Raw genomic sequence first — 23,480 nt, forward strand, 5'->3', positions numbered from 1 at the left:
CACTACAGGATAAGCCAGAAGGGCTTCACGCCAAAGCAGTTCCAGCCACATTATTATATTGCAATGCGGTAAACTCATGCAAGCATGTCAATACTTAATTTACAATTTTTAACAAGTAGCTAGAAGAGAGTAAGTTAATGAGAGAATTTTTGGATCATCAAGAAGTTGTATGTGATAAAACCATTCATATGTTCTTAATGCACATATGGAAAACCCTTAAAACTGTATAACATTAGAGACTATATAGATTAATTTGATCACTGAAGACAGCAGCATGTAAACTTGCAATTTTGTGTCAGTGGTGAGAACATTTTCCTTGCAAAAGCAAATAGGTCACATAAGAGGCATCAACCTGGAAAAAAGAAGTTATCACCTGTAATAAGACTTGAGAAAAATATTCAACAGAAAATACACACTTCACAGTAAACAGGTACTTATCAGACAATACTAGTATACTTCAAAATAGTCTGGTTTTGTGAACCAAACCCCCTTTGTTTATTTACAAAAAACAAAATACCTGATAGTGTACTGAATCCAGAAGTCGTGTCAGGGTTTCACATGCCTACTCTTTCAGACTAAAAACTAAGGAAAAAAAGAAATGCAACTAAAACTTGGGGGGGGAGTTAGAAAATAATTTAATTACCGAAGTTTTACACTCATCAATTGAACAATAGTAATGACATTCAGACAGTGCCAAACCCCATATGATTGTATTTTTTAAGCAGTTTTCCTGCCAAACTTTCCAGCATTTATTAGGAAATTGCCATGTTTAACCAAATTTTCATTGGGGTTTAATACTTATACTTGTATCTTTTACGTGCCTTTTCTTTGCTGGCTAAATTGAAGATTCTATCAACACTTTAGTGCTCCTTTGCACAATTAATTCACTGCTTATGGCATTATTGGGTTGGTAAAATAGGCTGATTAGAAAGAAAGATTTTACATATAAACAGGCCTCCCTAAAAATAAGGCACAGTTGTGAAAGACAAGATAGATCAGGGGAAAAGTATGAGACAATAAAGTCTTTCGTTCACTGAAGTTAACAACTCTATCTTCACCAAATGTACTAGTATCCATATACAAATCCTCAGTTCCAACATGAAGAATGGGGAAGGAAACACACAGCTGTGTCAAGAACTATAGGCATTTACTAAGCATTTACTTCAGACAGATTTCTTAGACTTTGACACCTTGATATGAAAAGCATGTCCTAACTAGTTATTGCCTCCTTGATAGTCTCATGGCAGCTGGATGCATTTCAGCAACTTCTGTATTCCCTAGAACACCCTCCAAAGTTACAAGGAAAGGAAGGCAAAAGAGGAGAATTGAGGTCCCATTATGCAGAGGTGAAAGGAAAGATAAAGCTACTCTCTTGAATTAGCTATTTTAATTTTTACTTTAGAAGACTGTATGAGTAAAGATATCATTCACTGTGAAACCTAAACAGTACTAAAGAGAAAGAACTTCCACTGCTAAAATTTCAGTCCCCTTCTAAATTTTTTTTTTTTTTTTTTTTAAATTTCACTTAAAGGAAAAAAAGCAAAGCATGCCTTTGACATGTTTTGCACCTTGAGACAATGGAGATGTGACCCACAAGTTTTGAATCTTTTGGACAGCAATGTCAAAGGGGCACTGATGCATGGCTTTGAAGAACCAAATTTTTTCTTCAGACATTTCTCCATAGGAATTTCAGAGTGGCATGCAGCAACATTCCTAAAGAACTGTGAAGACTGCTGGTTTAACTTGAAGCGCTACTCTGCCAAGCTGCACAGTACAGCACGCTTATTTACAATGACCTGGGAATATATGCAAGGGATGACAAAGATCCAAAGGCATGAAGATGAACATAATTTCTGACAAAACACACATAATGGCTAACACCAGTGGTACAATTTATCATTAGTTTATCAAGTTACATTTTGAATAGCTTGAAACAAACCATATATATAGAACCAAGAAAGTAGAGTTCAGGGACATTATGAAAAGTCAGGCTGACCACAGTCATCCCTTGTGGCCTTGCAGAGGTGCACTAAGTGCTGACCTATAATCTTCAATGGACTGTTTAAAAGAAACTGAATAAATTCATGGAAGACTCCACTCAGATCTATTAGGCAATACCCCAACCACAGGCTCAGAAAGTCTTAACAGCACATGGGAATTTATTTTATTATTTCATTCTGATTCTGTGAAGGTTATAATGTTACAAAAAGTTAAATATCTGATTTTACAATATGTTAAACAAAAACAACACCTACTTCCCTTTCCTGAAGTGCAGTACTATTTTCTATCAGTCATTTGATGTACCTTTCCATCAACTGAGAAGGAAGACTATGCATATCAAAAAAGCATACTCCTTCCTCTTTTGCTAAATAAGCTTATCGAGTAGACTGACTTCAAGACTTTAAAATAGTACAGACCTTTGCAATTCTGAAAAAAAAATAATGAGACATAAAAGGAACAAACTTTAATAAACTATTAGGTAGTGGCACAAGTCCAATTTTAAAGGTCAAAGACAAACAGGTCCTGCAGAGGTCTAAAACAAATATGTAATTGCAAATATCAGTGCTTACTGGTCATGATACCACATGTTTACACAACGTATAGAACATCCTTTGAGGTTTAAAAAACTTGGATTTCTGTTTCTGAAATCTCACTCTTACACACTCACTGCTTGCAGACTGAATTGAAAGCGTTTTAAATAGTGATTTCAGGTATATTTTGAAGAGTGTTTTCGCTCAGAGTCCTGTCCCATTCTACACTACCCAAAAAAGGAGATTAATTCATAGCTTAACCAGTGTTAGACCAAGAGTATGAATTCACACAGTGCAGAATTGCCAGTCACATCTAACTAGCCATCACAATACACTACCTATCTGCAGTTTGCTCTACACTCTTGAAAAAAGTGTGCTATTCCTGAAATACACTCCCAGTGCTATATGATGCTAAAGGCAGTTTTTGGACAAGCATTTCCAGGATAGAAATAGGTTATTCCAGCATAATATATAGCAAAAAAAAAAAAAATTAATTCATTTTACTTTGTAAAAAAATTACTATGTTTCCACATTTTCGTAAACATATGATGCAAAAAGCAGATGACACTGTCATGCAGTGTGCCATTCTTAATGTTTTTCCTGTTAATCACTGCATTTTCTAGATTGAGTATTCAAACGTAGTAGAAGCAGCAGTATGGCTTTTACTATTTATTTGGGGGATTCTGAAGCAGACGATGCCTAAATATTCAAACTGTTCTTAACAGATAAATGTTTTTAGATTCTCTTCCAAAGGTCAGTGTTTTTCCCAATACAGCCCACGACCGACCTTCTGCCTTCTAGATTTATTTGCAGGTGGTTGTCACCAACCAACAGTAGGGAATTAGAGCTGAGATACAGCCTGCCTTCTGGCTCTGTACAAAATAGGGAAGAATTCAAGACAAAAGTAAAAATTGAAAAGTGAAAGGCAGGAAGAATGGGAAGGGTCATGAAACACAGAAAAGGCATTCAGTTTATTTGGCTTAGAGAACAGGGAGAACTCTGATATTATTCCTGTTATTGAAATAATTACATGAAATGGCCACACAGAACACCTGGGAAAAGGTAACAGCCACAGAATTACAGGTCAGGAAACACACACTCATTTAGACAATCCTTTGATAATTTATTTTTATCAGATCATCTCTGACATTGCTTGGTTAGATCCTCTCTTGTAGATTACAGTTTGTTCCACCAGAACTCAGAGTTTGAGAGGCTTTTTGAAAACACATTCCTGTTTCAGAATTTTCAAAGTAGTTCAAAATTAGTTTACTTTAGCTCAATTAGTTTACTTTTTCTTCCACTGGAGCTCTTCAGTCATAACTTCAAGCTCTGCAATCACTTTAAACAGAGCTGACATTCAATCCCTCTTTCGCAGGTCTCCATTAAACCTCACATAGGAAGTTACTGTTCGCTTGTCAGTGACTAGAAGGGTATAACCATTTAAATAAACCAGGTTTTATTTAACATCTCTGTCATTTTTGATCATACAACTTTCTTCAGCTGTAATACTGCTGAGTTGTCCGTCTGGATTACACAATCCTTCCCCCTCCTCGGTTACTGCAGAAGCAACTACAGTAAGAATTTTGCTTACAACAGGGTAATTGATGAATGATTCTATCCTTAAGTCCTTCATAGTATGGCAAAAAGACTTCTGGTACCAGTGAGTTCTTAATAGCTACCACTGCCCCAAATTTGTCTCGCATGCATGGGGCATAACTGGATTCTATACAGTGCCTGTTGCTGACACATCTACCATTTTAGAATAAATTACCCTCCTAATAGTACACATCTAAAACTGATTTCCACTCTGGTGAATGGCCACAGGACAGATACTCCTTCTTGCATAGAGAATGGTGCCAATAAGTAGCTGTTAGCTCAACAGTCCCTCAGTACATCATACTGTATGGTTATCAAGAAGAATACCATGCAGATCACCTTCTTCACTAGCAACAGGACAAATGACAAAAAGGAAATACTTTGTTGTGCATAACACATCTTATGGCATTTACTACCGAAAGATATAATTAAATTTAAAATACTTAAGAAGACTCAGAAAATTGCAGAAGTAAACATGAATAAGCAGGAGGACAGTATACAAAACAGCTTTGTTTTAAAAACAAAAAAGTAATTTTAGATCAGAAAGCTAAAATATGGAAATAAAAATAAACTATCTTTATCATGTGCCTATCTGCTCTAAAATGCCTCTGTGTTTTTGATCCAAGTGAAGCCTCATGACAAACATTAACCATTTTAGATAACAGTAAAACTCAGTCTAGCACATAAGTGTGAACATTTTATTATGTACAAATTGACCTATGCAAAGGGTGGGAAATTCAAGCAATGATGATAATTCATTTAGAGTCAGATGAAATGTGGTAGCTATTTCTTTAAAAGGCTTAGTGTACCCATCTACAAAGTACTTTCATCTATTGAATTAGAATGGTAAAGGTAGATAGTGCTCAGAGGCTTCCTATGACTTATGACAGTGCAATACAAAATCTTTTACATAATTTGGATGACAAAAGTTCAACATGCCACCTTTCTCCTTGCTAACCATTCTGCCAAGTTATTTATTCCCTCTGTAAAAATTGTCGGTGTTATCTTGCAGATTCCCTACCAAGGTAAGAGAAATTATTCCAGATGACATGCATTAGCTGGAACATAATCCTAAAAAAGAGAAATGACAGATTATCTGCTATTTAGAACATTTTGCATTAAAAAAGCTGAAAACAGGACAACTTCCTTATAGCATTTGCTTCCTTAAAGTCAATGGATTTGCTAAGTAAAGCATGATGCTCCACTCATTTTGTTTCCTCACATTTGGAAATAAGCTGATTAAAGTTATTCACAACAGATGATGCCAAATTTGTCAGGAGCTTAGTCTCTTAGCAACAGGTATGGTACAGTATTAGTAATAGATTAATGACATGCACTAATAGATTAATGGCTTGAAGCTATGTACTATCTTCAAATCTTTATTTTAAATAATGCATCAACTACACATGCAAAACTACAGCGGTTTCACAGTTCATAAAGTAAATACTCTATCTTTCTATAAAATAATGTTCAGGAGCAAAGCAAATTGTGTAGGAAGCAAAAGCACATAGGCCTTCAGGCACCCAAAGATGTGCCAGTTGGACTTGATGATCATTGTAGGTACCTTCCAACTGAAATACTCTATTCTATTCACCCACATCTTTCTTGTCTCTGACATTGGTTAACATGCAGTTATTTCAGACAATGAAATGCTACTTTATTGCAATGATCACACATGTGGAAGTCACTAGTATAAAGCTAAGAGCACCAAAAAGAAAAGTTAACTAAGTCATAAACAAATAGTAATGCATATTGTGGAATGGATTTGTGTAATAAGCTTCCAGAAGTGCTGGAAAATATTTCACTTTTGTATTTAAATAAAGTAATTTTCATCTGTTCACAGCTATTCGGTATTTATTTACCTTTCACCAAACTTGTCCCTTAGCATACTGTTTTTCCAGGCAGTGAGTAAAAGTTAATACAAATCGATGGTTTGTTTCATAACAACTTCCTCCCCCCATCAAGCACAATTTCTAATCCAGCTGGAAGAGACCAAATTGCAAAATAGAATATTGATTTTCATTTGTATTCATTTTAATTTAGAAAGGCATAGTACAATCCATATGTTTAAGCATGAGACTGTCAGACACATAAATACTATCCCCATTTTAAAAACAGCATTCTTGTCATAGCAAGGTATTTCACAATTCTAATACAAATAAATAGCTTTTAAAATCACTGGTGTAAGTCACATAGATTACAGATCTGTTTTTTCTGGTCACAAATAGTAATGTGTTACTTCCAACTACTAGAATAGGATAAACTTATCAAATACATTTTTAATGTATAGACTGCTACAGTTCCCCACAGCCTCCATCTAGATAAAATGACAGTTATGGTCTAGACAAGTGGTTGGTGTGGTGGGTGGGGAACTGGCTGACAGGCCGCACCCAGAGGGTGGTGGGAAATAGCTCCCTTTCAAACTGGCAACCTGTCACAAGTGGGGTCCCCCAGGGATCGATATTGAGCCCAACGCTGTTTAATATCTTCATAAGCGATCTGGATGATGGAATCAAGTGTAGCCTGATGAACTTTGCTGATGATACCAAACTGAGTGGGGAAGTGGACGCTCAGAAGGGAGAGCCACCCTGCAGGAAGACCTGAATATGCTGGAAGATTGGCTTACAAGAACCTTATGAAGGTTCAGTGAGGACAAGGGTAAGGTCTTGCACCTGGGAAAGCATCACCCAGGAGCACAGCACAGGCTGGAATCTACCCGGCTGGGATCTGCTCTGTGGAAAGGGACCTGAGGGTCCTGGTGGACAACAAGCTCAACTGGAATGACCAGCAAGCTGCTGCGGCAGATAAAGCCAGGGGGATGCTGGGCTGCATCAACAAGGGCATCAGCAGATGAGATAAAGAAGTCATCATCCCACTCTACTGTGCCCTTGTCAGGCTGCACCTGGAATGTGTGTCCAGTTTTGGTCCCCGCTATACAAAAAAGATGTGGACAGGCTGGAGAGGGTCCAGAGAAGGGCCACAAAGATGATCAAAAGGCTGAGCAGTCTGCCATGTAAGGAAAGGCTGAGAGAATTGTGTTTGTTGAGCCTTGAGAAGAGAGGGGTTAGGGGAGATCTTATCACCACGTTGCAATATTTAAAGGGTGGCTACAAAGAAGATGGAGACTCCCTTTCTACAAGGAATCACACGGAAAAGAGGAGGAGTAATGGGTACAAGTTACTCCTGGGGATATCCCGATTGGACACAAGAGGAAAGCGTTTCACAATGAAACAATCAGCCACTGGAATAATCCCCCCAGGGAAGTGGTGGATTCACCAACATTGGACACTTTAAGATTCAGCTGGACAGGGTGTGGGCCCATCTTGTCTAGACTGTGCTTTCACCAGAAAGGTTGAACCAGATGATCCTTGAGGTCCCTTCCCACCTGGTGTTCTATGATTCAACAGTGAAAGACTGAGGACTGAAAACCTGACTGCCATTTTGCTGGAAAAAAACCCGAACAGAATATATCCTAGACTTGGGGGGAAGACAAACCCTGCTGTAACCTTAATGTAAATGGATTAGTATTTTTTTCCTATTTGTCTTATAAAAATTTTAACTGTTGTCTGATTTGACTTACAAATGAACAGTTAATTTTTTATTTTAACCTGGTTTAGGATGAAGATAAACACCATTAAACAAGGTTGAGGTGAATAAGAGACATTGCTTTCACTGAAGGATGTGGCAAAGGGATAAGTCAAGGCATCTTAGGAAGCCCCACAGTTCCTCAGCACAACCTTCCCCATGTCCAGTGAATGAGAGGGTGGGTTCCCTCTCAAGCTGCATGAGCCAGCTGGCACAGCAGATATTAAAGGAGACATCTGTGACTACTCCTAACTAATCCAGAAGCCTTCACAGCATAGAGTAAGATACTTGTGCACGCACCTGAACTCAGTCAGAGAGGAACACATCACAGCTTGTGCACACAGTATACACACAGTACCAAACCCCCACACCTTTCCCTTCAAAAAGAATATGATAGCAAAGCTTTCTTATGAAAGTCAAGCCTAATTTACCAGGACCTTACATCTAATTCCGAGCTCAAAAATAATTGGGTGTTTGCAATGTATTTAAATAATATGCTTTGGAGGCCATTAGCATTTGGAATATTTAGCATTAGCTGAAGAAGCCAGCCAAAGCAACTGTTAGTGGCAGGTAGCAGTTATCAGAACAGTCAGTATGTCACCACCCTCTGTTACCCACATAAGAACTGTTGCTTGCACTATTGCTTTTCTTGAAACTGTTCTGAAAGACAAGAAAGCTTACAGGACTCTTGAGACAATGGAAATGTGGTCAAAAAGAAGAAAGAAACAAGTCTTACTTGCCCTTACAGATAACCAGTTCAAATCTAATGAAACTAGGTGATGCCATTTTAAGGAGATGGCTACCATTAAACTGTAACCACCTTTGGTTCATGCTGAAGAAGGGAGTTAAGTTTAATTTACTCCAAACATTTAAGTGAAAGTTAGAAGAATTTATAGGTACCTTTTCACAGAAATAACCTAATAAAAACATGAACAAGAGGCATTTATAGTGTTCAGAAGCTGTCTCAACACCAAAAGACAATTTCTGACTCAAATGAAGCTACATCATATTGCAGTATAGCTTTAACTAATCTATTATCATGTCTTCTCTTGTCTGTGCCCATGCACGCTCCCTTCCTCCTTAAAGTTCACGGTGAACACGTTAAGTAATACACTATTGCACCATGAATCCATTCACAAACATAAAACTGCATACAGCATAAAATTGTGCCATAGACTGTAACTGTAGCAAACTAAATTTTTAAACATCTAAAACTAACTTTTGTGTTGAACAAGTTACATTTAAGGGAGAAAATCTTACCCAGAAAATACTGTAAGCTTCACACAAGGTAACAATTCACAGCACTGTAAATACCAGTTTAATTGTAGTTAATTGTAGGTAATTGTAGTTAAAAAAATATCTTCTATTCAAGAAAGCCAGACTTCCTACCTTCACTACAGGGTGTCCTCCAGTAGATGCTTTTACTGCTCCTCTGCTTCCTTCTGTTTCATAGTGAGCTCTGTGATGAGTTTTAGGCTGGACTTCTATTTTCAGTTCACACTGCCCATAATGACTTGGTAAAGGCCAGTCAAGAGGTGGCAACGAAGATGTGCTGCAATCAAGACCGGCACACTATGGTTAAATGAAGTATACCATTTGGCACAGTACAAACAAAGTAACTGGAAGATGCAGACAATGATGTCACTTTCCTATCAAATGAAGACAAAATAAGAAAAGCTATTAGCCTAAAACTGCTACTGGAAAATTCCAAACTTTTGCTGGTACATTAAATTCTTTAATTAAGTCTTTCTTTTGAGGTTGTTAGAGTGGAACTTCTTCCTTCCAATACCTGATTAAAAGAAAGGTACTGTATGACCCACTCACCCACCCCACATGACCAGTGATATTCTATAATGCCTCAAGTATATCAGCAAGCAAGTTCAAATGTTGTTTAGTAGGAAGTCTAAATTCAGTCTCTAAATCATTATATTTTTAATCTCTGCATTAACACCTTCCAGCTTGTTATTTTTGTTTTTCTAAGATTGGTAAGCACTGCACTTTTTAATGATAGTTAACAATGAACACCATATGACAAACTAAAATTTTAAAGCTAGTAGTTCTATCTAAGCATAAAGACTTACTGCAATGAAGTACATGCTTAGCTTATCCACAGACTATATATACCCTTACAGATAGTACCAAAGTCACTCCAGAGAAGAAGGAGAACAAAATACAAGTAATATGGAAGAACTGCAAAGGGGAATAAGCCACATGGTATCACCAGTGTTTTCATACCTATCATCCTTTTACCTGCATAGATCTATACTTATGATTCTAATAAGATGAACAGTCAGATTCAAGTCAGTAATTACCTGGTATAGAGAATTAATTTATGAACATTTAAAAGTAAACATTTATAGTATTGTGTACCAAACAAGAACATTTACAAATAAACATAAGCTTCTATTTTTGTACTACCTTAGTCTGACTGACAGGCAAATCAAATTAAGTTTTAAAAAGAGATGGACAAATATTGGGTTGTATCATCATATGAGAAAGCTCAATTCCATTTCTTTCTGCTTTACAGGAAGTCAAGAAAAACCCCACCACCAATCCAAAGCCATGCAAATTTCTACAAACATGAATAGCCACGGGTCCAAGAAAGACAAATTATACCTTCTGGATAATTTAGCTAAGACTTATAAAACATATCCACAGCTGTGAAAGAAAATAATGTTTGGATTAAAAAAAAAAAAAAAACAACGAAGCTTTGTCTTTAGGAAGTATCTGGATGGACTTGGGCTCAGCCTGCAGCACCATACATCTACTTTTTACCACAAAAATCACTGTCACTAAGCACGGAAAAGAGGGAGAAGAAACAGCACCACTTGCTGGCTTCCTCCTACAGGAGAACAACCTACAAGCCTGTTGACCTGCTGCTTCATGGAGTAGCTATGCTGTGCACTTCAGGAGAGAGCTAATGTAATATAAAGTCTCATCTCCTGAAGCTCCCTTCTGAAAGCAATGGGAGGAAGAGTATTTCCCTTTCTTCTTACTGAAAGGAAGAAGTGTGAGCAATAGATCATCTCCACAAGCATTCAGTGTACAGCAAAAACTGTTCTTCCCCAGTAAGGAGGTCTGATGACTGGTCCTTCCACAGCAATCGTCTTTACTGGGTAGGAGAGGACTGGTGACGTCAGCAATGAAAGAACAAACTGACAGGAATGCAGTGTAAGCCCAATCCTTCCAGATACTTACCCCAGGCCAAGGCGCACTGCCTAAATGCTACTACTGGCTATCAACTAGACCTTGCCATTCACTTTTAAAGCTACTGAAGAAGAGGTCTCAAGTCTTCAGTCTGAAAAAGGAAAGAAAATGTCAGGATTAGAAGATACTAAAAAGAGTTTAAAAAGAAATATAGCATGGGAGAAATTTTTCTTTGGTATTTCTAGAAACCTTTTTCCCCCCCATATAACAAAATATTCTATGTCAAAATAGTTGGTATAGACAGTGAACAGATATGGTCCCTAAGAGGACTTGGTGTAACACACACCATAGACTGTATACCAATTACTGGCAGGTACTACTGAAAGTTTAATAATAAACTCAGTCAAGAAAAACTATCTGTTGGTTGTGACCGCTCTCCATACAGCCTCTCAGAGAGGTTTACTCCTTCTGCAACTAATAAAAACGTGGCACAAGCTGTATCAGACTCCTGAAAAAAATAGTCAGAATACTAGCACAAACATGGAGACAAGAAAACAACCGAGTCTCAAGATTTTGTCATTCTTTGAAAACAAATAGAAAATACCAGCATGAGAGAGCAAGCAAGCACACAACACATGTGTAGATGCCTAAAACATAAAAAAAATTGAAAGCTTTCAGAACACAGTCCTCCAAATAAATTACATGGCCTTTGAGGCTGTGCTGCACCAAATGGATGTTTTCTAGATTTAGCAAGCTAGAGAGTTACAGCTGCTTCCCTTTCGAGTTTTCTGTTGGATACCCAAACTGTTGTTGCTCTGAGTATTTTTCTTGCTGTCTCTAGCACCCTCAACTTCTCAGCAGCAGTGGAAACTTAAAAAGTTTTAGGGTACACTGTCATGCACCTTTCTGTCCTGTGAGGATATCAGTTTAGTGTATTTCTGCTTCCACATCACCCTTTCACTTTGAGACAAATTCTGTGCAGATACATACTGAACTAGATCAGTGATCTAACTTTATTTCATTTTGAAAGGTAAATTTTTGAATCCTGTTAATTTACCAGAGTCCCAGTTGTCTATTACAGCTTCTTCAAACAGAACTAGTGGGAGAGAAGCACAGTGGGAACTTCCTAGCCAGTACTATCACCTTCTGAAAGTCACATGAACCCACAAACTCTGGATACTAAATTTTTTTTAAAAATCAGAATACAGTCTACAAACACCTGGAATTATTTTTTTTTTTTTTTTTTACTACACAGAAATCGGTATCAAATAAGAAGAATCATGTCAGCATTTGGGTGCAAGAGGTAACAAGTTTGCATAGATTTTGAACACTTTTCAATGTGTAGAAATGTTATTTTTGTACCAGATGCTGGCTATGGGAAAATAAGTCTGAAGCTGATAACTTTACTGCATTTAAGGATCTGTTCTCAAGAAAATATTGTTTAGTCTACACTACTAGGTGAGCATCAGCAGGAAAACTCCTAGACTTTTAACTCATCAGTTACTTTATCAGCTGTAAACTGCATTGAACTCCAGTGATCTCTGATAGTTCAAAACTTACATAAGTTCAAACTTTAGTGCTGCATTACTCTTAAAATACCTGGAACATGTTTAAGAAGCTCAGTCACTTTAGAAATGAGCAAAAATTTGGGGTTACAAAAAGATTTCTGTCTCCCCCAGCTTACACACAGCATGATAGCATTTGCATTATCAATAAAGCCATCTAACTTGGCATTCACAACCCAGAATCCAGATCAGCTGCTGATTCTGAGTTTTTTTTCTAACTCATTTTAGATTCAAAGATTAAGAGAAATAAGAATCTTTGTTATTTAAGCCCCCTCACTTTTCAGACTTGATGGGGAAGCAACACTTTGCACACACTTCCACATGTTTCATTACAAAATTCTATTCAGTTCATAGTCAAATTACTGATACAGTAGCTTGTAACTTAGTCTTTTAAAGAAGTTTCTCTATTTTAATCTTCTCTTTAAATGAGCAAAAAACTTACTAAAAATGCAATAACCTGCTAAAGCACCAAATCACATGTCAGGAAACAGAAATAATGAGTGACAGTCATTCTAAAACTTTCATTAATATTATCACACTGTTGAAACAACACCAATTTGTAAACCTACAAATGTTCTTCCAGTAATACCAAGAGAGTTTTACAATCCGATTAATGCAAGCCTCCAAAAGCTCAGACTCCTATCACATCAAGATTAAAGACTTCAGAGAACAGCAGCTATTAAAGGAAACTCAGAAGTAAAGAAGGAATGCTTCAGTAGCATCTTCAGCAGAAGCCACTGCATTTAAAGTTATCACTGAAGTGATAATTTTATCAGTATTAATTTAACAGATATGTTCTTCTGCAATCATTACCTCTAAGCCAGAACCAACTGAGGCTGCACAAATCGATGAGGAAATATCTAATGTTCAGCATAAGAACAGCCAAATGTGTCCATGCAGACCTCAGTATTCAGACCTATAGAAGTCAGGGCCTAGCTCATGGGCTGACTATGCCTCTCACACAGGAAGAAACAAAGACTGACTGTTTGCATTTGACTGTGGCCCCACAGCAGTACATGTGGGACAGAAGAAATAACAAGGCCCATGAGAGTCACTAAAAACAATCCAGTTAAAAACTTGAAACAGTTACCTTCCATTTGTAGCACTCTTCCTGGGTAATCTACTGGACAAGTAGCTGGGGATTTGTGCAGGTAAACTGCTAACTCTGGTACCTTAGCTGAAGCACACATGCCATTAGCTGGGTTTTAGTCTAATGCTCTCCTAGACTCCTTAGAAAATCTGAGCACAGGTGGAACCCATAGAAGAACTCATATTAGACACTCTGTGTGAACATCTTCCTGCCTCTTTGTATTCATTAACTCTAGTAATAACCTTTTGAAGATACCCACTAGAATGTCAAGATGCTTATGAAAGTTTTTATTTCCTTCATTGGTTGAGATTCACAGATTTCCTGGAATGACTCTTTTTATTATTTCTTAGTTGCAGCAAAAATAAGTTTCCACTAAAGTTACAACTCCTCCCAACACATCAAAAGGGAAAAAGCTCACTGCCCATACAATGGATATTCCACATTTTCTCCTCCACCCAAGTTTTTGCAGAGATTAACCAACAGCATATCCTGTGACAAGTCAATGTTGCAACTCAGCAAACCCCTAAGAATCTCAAACTGTAATTATGACCCAATACTACAGTCCTTTTCAAGAATGCTTGTAGAGCCAACATACTGCTGTAGCTGCTCCTCACTACCTAGAACAAGGCAACATTTTCCCTGGTGGAGTAATTCTGAAATTAAGAATTTTAGGGTCATCCAATTGCCACACTGGCGTATCAGTAGACTTTTAAATACTGTTTACGCCAAAAATATCACTGTTCTACTACTAGAAAGTCCACAGTTAACTATGCTTTCAGAGTATTGATAGTATACTGCCAAGTAAAATCTAAATTCTATCATTTCAGAACAAGGTAGAGTGCCGATTCACATGTACAGCACAAAGGTACCACATTAAACACTACCTGAATTTCTCTGGACTCATTAATGGTGTGTAAACATTACAGCGATAGCCTAGCTTATGAAAAATCTAATAGGTTCAAAGTTCTCTTGCTTGTCTCACTTAAGTGGGTCCTTATCTTCAAAGTCAGCTATTTGCAAATATTTTAACTTTAAAGTTTTGCTAAGGTAGCACAGCTGGTGTTAATTTCTATTTATCAAAATAATATGGTAAGTGCTGGGCAGACTAAGTTTGCCTATAGTCCATTCACATTGAAAGATTTATTCTTCTTAAAATTAAGACCAAAGTTCCAATAGTTATGTTAAAAATGGAACATAATTCTATTTCTCTCTACTCCCCAGATTTCCAAGAGAAGGATTCAGACAAGGCAAGAAGCTTTTCACGGTATTTGACCATCTACCACTATTTAAACTATTTTTTTCCTGCGACAGTAAGCAACATTGTCATCAATCCTGGTTTCCAGCAGTAGCTGCCAGATAATTGCAGGTAAAATACTGTCAAACTGTCATTATGTATCCATCACTAAAGAGATTCCTGAGCTGTAAATACATCTATCAAAGCCTGTTTGTTCATCACCCCTGGAACAAAGAAACTACTTGATACTGTCACTTCTCAGTGCTCTAGATTAAATTTGTGCCATTGTAGTCTGAAGACAAACATCAGTTCATACAGCAGTTTTTAAATCAAGTCTCTAAGACCTCCACAAGGGAAGACACAGTAAAAGAAACTAGGCTTTATTTCAAGATTTTTGACCATTAGTGAATATTGCCTCGTTATCTACCCAGACACAAAAGCACCATTTGTTCCCATCAAATACTTCAGGGGTTAAAAAAAGAAAAAGAAAAAAAAAATCATTAAGTTTATTACCCTGCAAAGTGCCTATCTGCTTGAGACACAAATGAGACTCTCAAGATCTACTTCATAGAACCTAAAATTTACTGTTCCACTAGGCATTCATGTGAAAAGTCATTAAGTTTAAAGTAAAAGAAAACAAACCAACAAACCTAAAAGCAAAAATAACAGAACCTCCATCATTTTCCATTGCATTATCACCGACCACTCTTCTAAAGAAATGCCCCATGCATCAGTAATGGCCACGTCTGTGCTGGTTGTTAACTCCAGAACAATGTAACCACAGCTGTTAACACCATAGATGTTGCTGATCTCTTAGTACTTTTAGTGACAAGTCTTCACCAAAAGGTATTATTATATTGATTGCTCAGTAGATGTTTTCTGGGTCATCCCTAATACTCTTTTTATTCCCCTTGATCAAGTTTTTTAAAAAGTATTGTAAAATAGACTTGGTAGGTTTTTCTTGTTTGGTTTGAATTTTTTTTTTTTCATTTTCTGGAAATCTTACAACTGTGAACCACTTTCAGGGGAGATGGATCGGCCCAGAAGAGCTATATACACTGTAACTGAGAACATTAATTTTTGTAAAACAAGTATACATATCACTTCAATATACTATTGACTACTCATCTTCCTAATACAACAGCTTTGTACTCAAGAAGGCTGACTGGAATCTAAACAAGAAAATCTTAATTTTTAAAAAGGGGTAAGTCTTGAAGAGCTTCCCAATATTATACAGTTTCAGAAATATTCACTAAATACCTACTAAATAGAAATTTCACAAAGTTTCAAAGATTTAATGATACACTTAAGATAATTCACATGAGCATACTAACTCCTTTCAGATGGTGCCTCAGCGTGAGCAAGCAGATCACATTCAGATATTTGAATATGAATAGACTCTAGGAAGAAGCACTTTCTCTGGTATTCTTCTGGACTATTTATAACCTATACTGACATAGGCTATCTGTATAAGAAAGTGAACTTCAGGCATCTATGCTTACATTCCAACAGCCAGTACAGAATTTGGGAAAGGAGTGAAAAAGAGAATCCATTTAATAAATAAATCTGAAATAACTTTATGCAAAAGCCTAGAAATAGATCTTTTAATGAGGTTTAATGAAAAAACACCTGAGTTTTTTTCTGTGAGTAAAACTCAAGCTCCATCACTAGATATGCAAGAAAAAGTCATAAAGTCAGCACCTTCATGAAATGTTGCGGTAATAACCAAATGGGTAGGTCAGATGTACTATCACTACATTAAAATCCCTCCAAAAAAGGGATTTTCCAGGTGGAGATGAGGGAAACATGAGACACATAGATAAAGCCATTTCTTATCCATCATTCTGGGGGAGGCTGGGGGTGGAAGAAAGGTATCTTAAATAACAAAAGTAACAATGTAGTAAATAAAATTATCAAATAATTAATTGCTGAATATCTGTATAATGACCAATTTAATGTGCCATTGAATGAGTGCTCATCTGCCAAGATAATTGGTTAATGACATCATCATAGATACCTTCACTATTCCTAGATATAGAAGACACTACCTAATAGTTCCTTTTAACCTGTTTGAAAGGAATCGCTGCATCATTTGTCCATTGACACTTGTCTACAGCCTTATCTTTGACAAAGAAGCAAAAATAGGACTCAGGGCACATAATACACATACATTTTTCATGTGCTACACACCGGCAGAATATGGGTTTCTGTGACCAAATAACAAGCTGTCACCTAACAAAATTGTTTGGATGGCATCTGAAATACGACTAAATTGCTCAAAAGTATGTTACACGTTTTTAAATTTTGTTAAGTATTGCACACTTATTGAACACAGAATAAAGAAGGAAAACACAGTCAGGACTTGATAAACTAGATTACAGGTTTACAAAACTTTAGATAGTATTCAGAGAAGAAGGTGCTAGCTGCACATTTCATGCCATGTCACATGAGAGGCAAGTTCTCCCTACCTCTACCAGGGGTCAATATATTACAGTTGAGTGTGCACACTGGTCAGAGTCACTTCATATGCTTGGAATCAATACTCCAGTTTACTTCATGCACTACTTTGTACTTGACAAGACAATCAAGACATTTAAAAAGTGTATTAATTGTATTATATATTGTAATTTATATTACAATTAATGTATGGCTATGTAGAATATGTAATAAAAGATATAAATTGCAATTAATAACTATGACAATTAAGGTGCTAACTTTTGGTCACTGTCAAGCTATTTAACGAACAGTGGATCTTCTTGCATTTTATTTTTATTCATAAAAGAAGAGTCAATTTGTCTCCCCTACTTTATAAGGGCCAAAATTTTAAAATATTATATGTCAGAATGAAATGTTTTAACATGCTGAAGATACACACTCTCATAGCACCTGTGGAACAGGCTACAACCACTAAGTAATTCAACATTTCACTGAGGATGCAGCTATTGCCACTAATTCAATAGTCAGACTACATTTTTGGCAGCAAATGTATACAGCTTAATATTTTATTTAGTTTTACTTGTGAATAGGTGTAGTCTTTATTGTCTTCTGCCTGTTTGCCCATTTTATATTTAGAGAAGTTCTTCATTGCCAGCTTCTAAATAAATTCTGACATTTAAAAAGTATTTTTACTTCTTAATGGAAAAAAGTAAAATTGACTTTTACTCCGTTTTCCCCGCTACAAGAGGAAGCAGGTTTGACTGAATAGCCATTTTTGTAACTATTTTGGTCATCCCACAAAGGAACCATTGATCCACAGCCCATCCTGTTCATGTGCTTTTACCCTTCAGTAGTGCTCACATTCTATGAACTATGTTAGCCTGTGAGCTAACAGAAATGCCAAGTTAGGATTGCTGAGTATCCTACATAAATATAATGCAATTCCAAAATACACAAATTAAGGAAAAATAGTGATCATTGTTTTAGTTAGAATGAAAAGATTCTAGTAACAGACTGAACACCTTTAATAACAGATGAGAAGACTGCAAAAGAATACAAAAAACCCCCTTCAAGACAGTTAATGTATCTGTCAATATAGTACTTTCAGATCTGGTAAAACAGAATTTTCCAACTAGCAGCTTTGTGTCTTACTGTTAAGCTTAATGTTCATACACAGTTATGTGGAAGGACATTAAAGAAGAAAAAACAAACCAAACTTCTACTCACCAAAACTGATACATCTCTGAGGAGAGGAGAAACTAAAATCTGCACTTATACAATCATGTAGACGTGACCAAATGGCTGAATAAGCACTGTTTAAATATACTTGGATATTAACAATCTAAGCTAGTTGATAACTTCTAAAGAATTTATACAAAACCTAAGTTTTAAAATAAACAGAAGTTTGGTATTAATAAAAATGAGCCTTCTGTGTGACACTTATCTATCAACACATAGGATACGTTCAGCAGTAAAACTGAAAAGTTCTAACAATGAACTCGGATGAATGCTGACATCTATTTGGTAGTACCCATTAGAAGTTACCCTTTGGGAAGCTCTTAAAGCTATGATTCACTTATCTTCCATTTGTTTTAAGGATGTTTCACTGTACCCTGAAAGTATTGGTTCATATTTCATCCATTTGTGTTTGCACCTTCCTTCTTAGGTACTCAACAGTAGAAGTTACAGCTCAGTTTTCTCCATTAGTTCTCTGCCTAAAACACACATGGGAAGGGTCAGCTATAGCAATCTTTAAAAGATGACTGAGTGCTTCTGTATTCCACAAGGTGGACAGTCCTGAGAATATTCATGTACCTGACAGAGAAGAAGAGCAGGTATTCTAAAACATTTTTTTCAACAGGCTTGTATTATTTCCTGATGACTTGTTGGACAAACATCAAGATGTTAAAGTGATGCAAGAATGAGATCTGAATTTGGAAAAAGCCACTATACAAAGGGGAACTGTATAAAAGCTAGCATGTTGCCATGAAAGCCCTCAGCCACTTTTCAACACATGGTGCTTTTGAGGGAGGTCCCCAAAAAGAGTACCTCTCCAGTAAGCTTAACTTACTGGGCAACAGTTAATTCCAGTTTTCTGCTAAGAATTTAAAACTCTCAGAGCCAGGGAAAAAAGCCTCCTATAGGGCATTTCTGAAGCTTGGTCAGAAACACTTGTTTCTTTATTTTGCTTCACTTATTTTGGGGGAGGAGGTGGTAGCAAGGAGAAAAATGATAAAACCATGAATATTTTATAAGCCATTCTTTCTAAAATTCAAAATACAGAGTGTAAAAACCAAGTGCTTTTCAAAGATGACTTTACAATGAGAACACTATATTTTATCATTAACTTCTAGGATTTCAGCTTTGCCTTTTTCAAAACAAAGTCTATGCGTGGAGAATCCTACCCTATCTTCCCCACCTCCAGAAGAAAGAGGAACTGCTTCATCCACTACATCCTTCAAGAGCAAATCTCAAGGATTGTCTCGTGGACAGAATGATACTATTTTAATCAAAGTTATTTTAAAATCAGTACAAACTACCATGAAAGCACTGACATTTAAACGTATAATATGGCTTTTATACAGATACCTTTCGTACAAAACATCTACCACTTCTCCCAGTACCTCCCTACCCCTTACTTTTAAAACCTCATAAAGGAAGAAAAAGGTTCAAGAATCAAATGGAAAACAAGCTCAGTAATCACAATATCTGTTCACCCAGCAGAAGTGCTGCTTAAGGAGTTATCATTTCTACTCCATCCACTGCACTAGACTGGCAAAGTGATTCCAGAAGCTATAATAGTTGGAAAGATCACAGAACTGCTCCATCTAAGAAGTAACAGATAAAAAGGAGGATGAATTTTTCCCCCCCAAGAAGACTATTTCCCTCTTCAGAGCCTCCACAAATCGTCCTGCTAGCTTCATGACAGGACTACAAAAGGAAAAGAGCTAGTTTAACTCAGCACCATGATGGTGGAAATACCCTTGGAACTACCACCCAGAAACCAATTCTTTCTGGATGATTTTCAGTATAGCATGCAAATTTTTTTGTCTATTCTATTTCTAGATTCCTGTCAGCCCAAAGCAGCAAGTAAAACCAAAAGCAAATAAACTCCGCACCTCTTTTGTGGTCTCACAGTTTTATAAAATCATGTAAATCAGGTTTCTTTAGCTATATTAAAATGTTAACTGCTCAGATTAGACAGAACTGCACAATGTACACAATCTGCAGACATTTGATTCAGCTGGGCTCTGTGCACGTATGCAAGCAAACTTTATTTAAATAAAAGTAATCCTATGTTACAATGCATCTACTGTGTTTTTAAAATAAAAAAGATAGGTATTTGGTGTCCTAACTTGCTTTTTCATAATTATATCATCTACCTGTCTGCAAGTTGTCGTCTTTAAGAAGTTGTAATGCATCACTGAAATATAAGTACTGTTATATAAAATAAAACGTAATGAAACATAAGCACTGTTATATTTCTAATTAAGATGCACAGGAGGGGAAAAGTGGGAGGGAAAGACTTTCTAATCACTCACCGAAATATAGGAGTATGACCAGGCTTTGGTTTGTTCCAGGTAAAGTGCGAAGGAACAGAAAGAAATTGGTCTCCAGGCAAATCTTTTTTCAATGTGTGCTGAGATCCAGAGCAGTCATCTACTGCAGTTTCAAGGGACGATGATAAGCTAACCTGTTCTTCAGGACAGATATCTATTTTTCCAGATAAAGTGGCAGTCTGATCCTCTGAGGTCTTTCTTGTTTTTAGAGGAATATCAGTCTCTGTACAACACTGAAATGGTGAAAGGCCAGAATTAAGGCCTTGTACGTTATGGATGGAAGCGTTTAGCCACGTGTCTTCTGTTATGCTTCCTCTGGGAGAATGGCCAGGTGATGGAGTTGGAGAATGGTGAGGAGAGAGAGAACCAGCATAGCAAATCTCAGCACTGGAGTGTCGGCGTTTCCCACAGGGGGATGTAGGTCTCGATGAGGGCCTTGATGTTGGTCTAGGGCTTAGCCAATTTTCATCTGTAATACTAGTTCTAGGAGAATGACAGGGAGACTGTCTAGGTGACAAGGCATGCCCAAATCCATAAGGCTGCTGCCAAGATTCATCACTGGGACCTCTTGGAGAACCACCAGGAGATGCCAAAGGAGAGCCAAGGGTAAATCGAGCAGCTGCTTCATTTAGCTCTGAGTCTACATCATCATAAACATGGGAAATGGATTCACAAGAGGAAGCATCTGAAAACCAACTTCTGGAAGAAATGCTGCTGGCGGGGCTTGGACTAAGGGATGATTCCCTATATGATGGCTCAAGAGGAAGATAGAGATGGTCCCGTGAAGGCCTTTCCATATACTCATTTTCTGTGCCATTTGTGTGCAATTCATCTTCATTCGCTTCAATCCCTTGATGACAGTTAGGTGAAATAGATGTAATTTGAATACTAGGGCACTCAAAGGGTTTGGGTCCACCTAGTGGACTATATTTGGACTCTGGTACCTCACAAGTTCCTTCATAGTTCTTATGACTCTGAAGTCTTGTTGGTGGTGACAGAGGAGAGGAGTGAGACTGCAATCCATGACGAGGAATACAAATTGGCTGATTTACAGAGGATGATGGTTGGTCTACATTAAAGATGTATATGGACGCACAGTCATCTGACTCAAGATCTGAAAACGAAATTAAAAACAACAGTCAGAACGCAATACGTGAAAAATGCCATAAACCCTTTGTTTCCCAGGTATGGCCTGTTTTCAACATCCCAGACATTTCCCATTGCACTAGCTACACAAAATAAAGCTAATTCCTAATTTTACATTTTCCCCAGCCATATTTACAGCTAACTATGACTACATCATAGTTTTCTGTCATAAATATTGTTTTCAACCAGATTCCACGGTTTATACATGTCTTCAGTGGTTGAATACATACAGAAAATTAGTTTAAAATCTTGAAGGGATCTAAGATGAAACACTCAATTCAAACTTTATTTTTCAGAACTACATTCCATTCATAATTAAACATTTTTAATCATAATCCATTAAAAATTAAAATTTTTTGGCATGAATAGGAGTAGGATACTTTCTGCAAGCCCCCTAGTCAATACCTACAAGCACCAGAATATCTCATACGTAATATTTATCTAACACTAGAAAGCATCTTACAGTGACTCAAACTTCAATGAAGATTATAAACAACTAAAAACATGCAATCAAAAGATGTCTAACAAAGAACATTGTTAAAGACATGAAGGATCTTATTCCAAAGATCTTTCTTGGTTGCTTAGAAAACTCTCAAGTGTCTGTCCCACAGAATGGCATTTTTCAAGTGCAGTCTCACAAAGTTTGAGCACAAGTTATTCAGCAAAAAAAAGACAAAACAAAATATTCTCAGATCTCACTAACTTATCCAAAACACAGGAAATATTCCAAAGAAAAACAAGCAATTGAGAGGGAGTGCAAGTCCAGTTACAAAAACCAGCAGCTTTGTCTCACAGAACTGAAGCAGATTTTCTTGCCCTGCTTCTCGATATTGAATTAACTGCCAGTATTAGACATTTGTCTGAAACAACAGTAAAAAACAGCTTTTTTCTTATTGTGTAACCATTATGCTTCCACTCTTGTTTACTGTCCCTTGTAAAATAGAGCCTTCCGGCTATAATGATAGAAAGTAACCAGGAGACCTCAGGCAGTTCACTAGTCTATCCTCTCCTAGCAAATGAAATTAAACGTACTTGGACCGTCCCCATCAGACACTGAAATTAGTCTCAAAACCTGTTAACAATATTGGCTCTACAACCCAAGTAATTTGTTTTAATGCTGAATCACTTTGAGAGCTTTTCACCCATCACTAACATTTAACAACATCATTAAAGTTATAGTTTCTAGTGCTTTGCATGTGGGTTTTTATTTTTTAGAAGTATTTTTTCAGGAGTAGGGAAAGCAGAAATGTTTCTGCAAACTGAAGTGCTCCTGTGTCAAATGTAACAATGAGACATCATGTTCATGCAATTATTTTCCATAAATCCAGACTGGATGACATTAATTGCATCTTTGGGTATTTGCTCTTTTTAAAAAAATTGCTTTTATTCTGAATATCAGTAGAATATTAATATTTGTTTTAAAATGTCTAGTCTGTCATAATCAGATAAAATATCTAGACAGGAAGCCATGTATTTTAGGCCTTTCCATAATGAAAAAAATTAGTATGTTAATGAAGTCATTTTATTATCAGTTTCACTAATTGTAATCAGCTTAAAATTAACTAAAACAGAAAACAAAACAACATCTCA

General features: G+C 36.8%; 1 protein-coding gene across 2 annotated transcripts in view; it reads right to left on the reverse strand.

Moving 5' to 3' along the window:
• Positions 1-23,480, reverse strand: part of NFATC3 (nuclear factor of activated T cells 3) — a 75,025-nt gene that overhangs the window by 36,333 nt on the left and 15,212 nt on the right. For both annotated transcript variants that reach the window (XM_074913742.1, XM_074913741.1), the window contains exons 2-3: positions 20,727-21,858; positions 9,102-9,264 (exon numbers count right to left, since the gene is read on the reverse strand). In XM_074913742.1, the coding sequence (XP_074769843.1) occupies positions 9,102-9,264; positions 20,727-21,858 (1,295 nt within the window). The remainder of the gene's footprint in view (positions 1-9,101; positions 9,265-20,726; positions 21,859-23,480) is intronic.

Source organism: Athene noctua, chromosome 9 (assembly GCF_965140245.1).
Source record: "Athene noctua chromosome 9, bAthNoc1.hap1.1, whole genome shotgun sequence".
Taxonomy (NCBI): domain Eukaryota; kingdom Metazoa; phylum Chordata; class Aves; order Strigiformes; family Strigidae; genus Athene; species Athene noctua.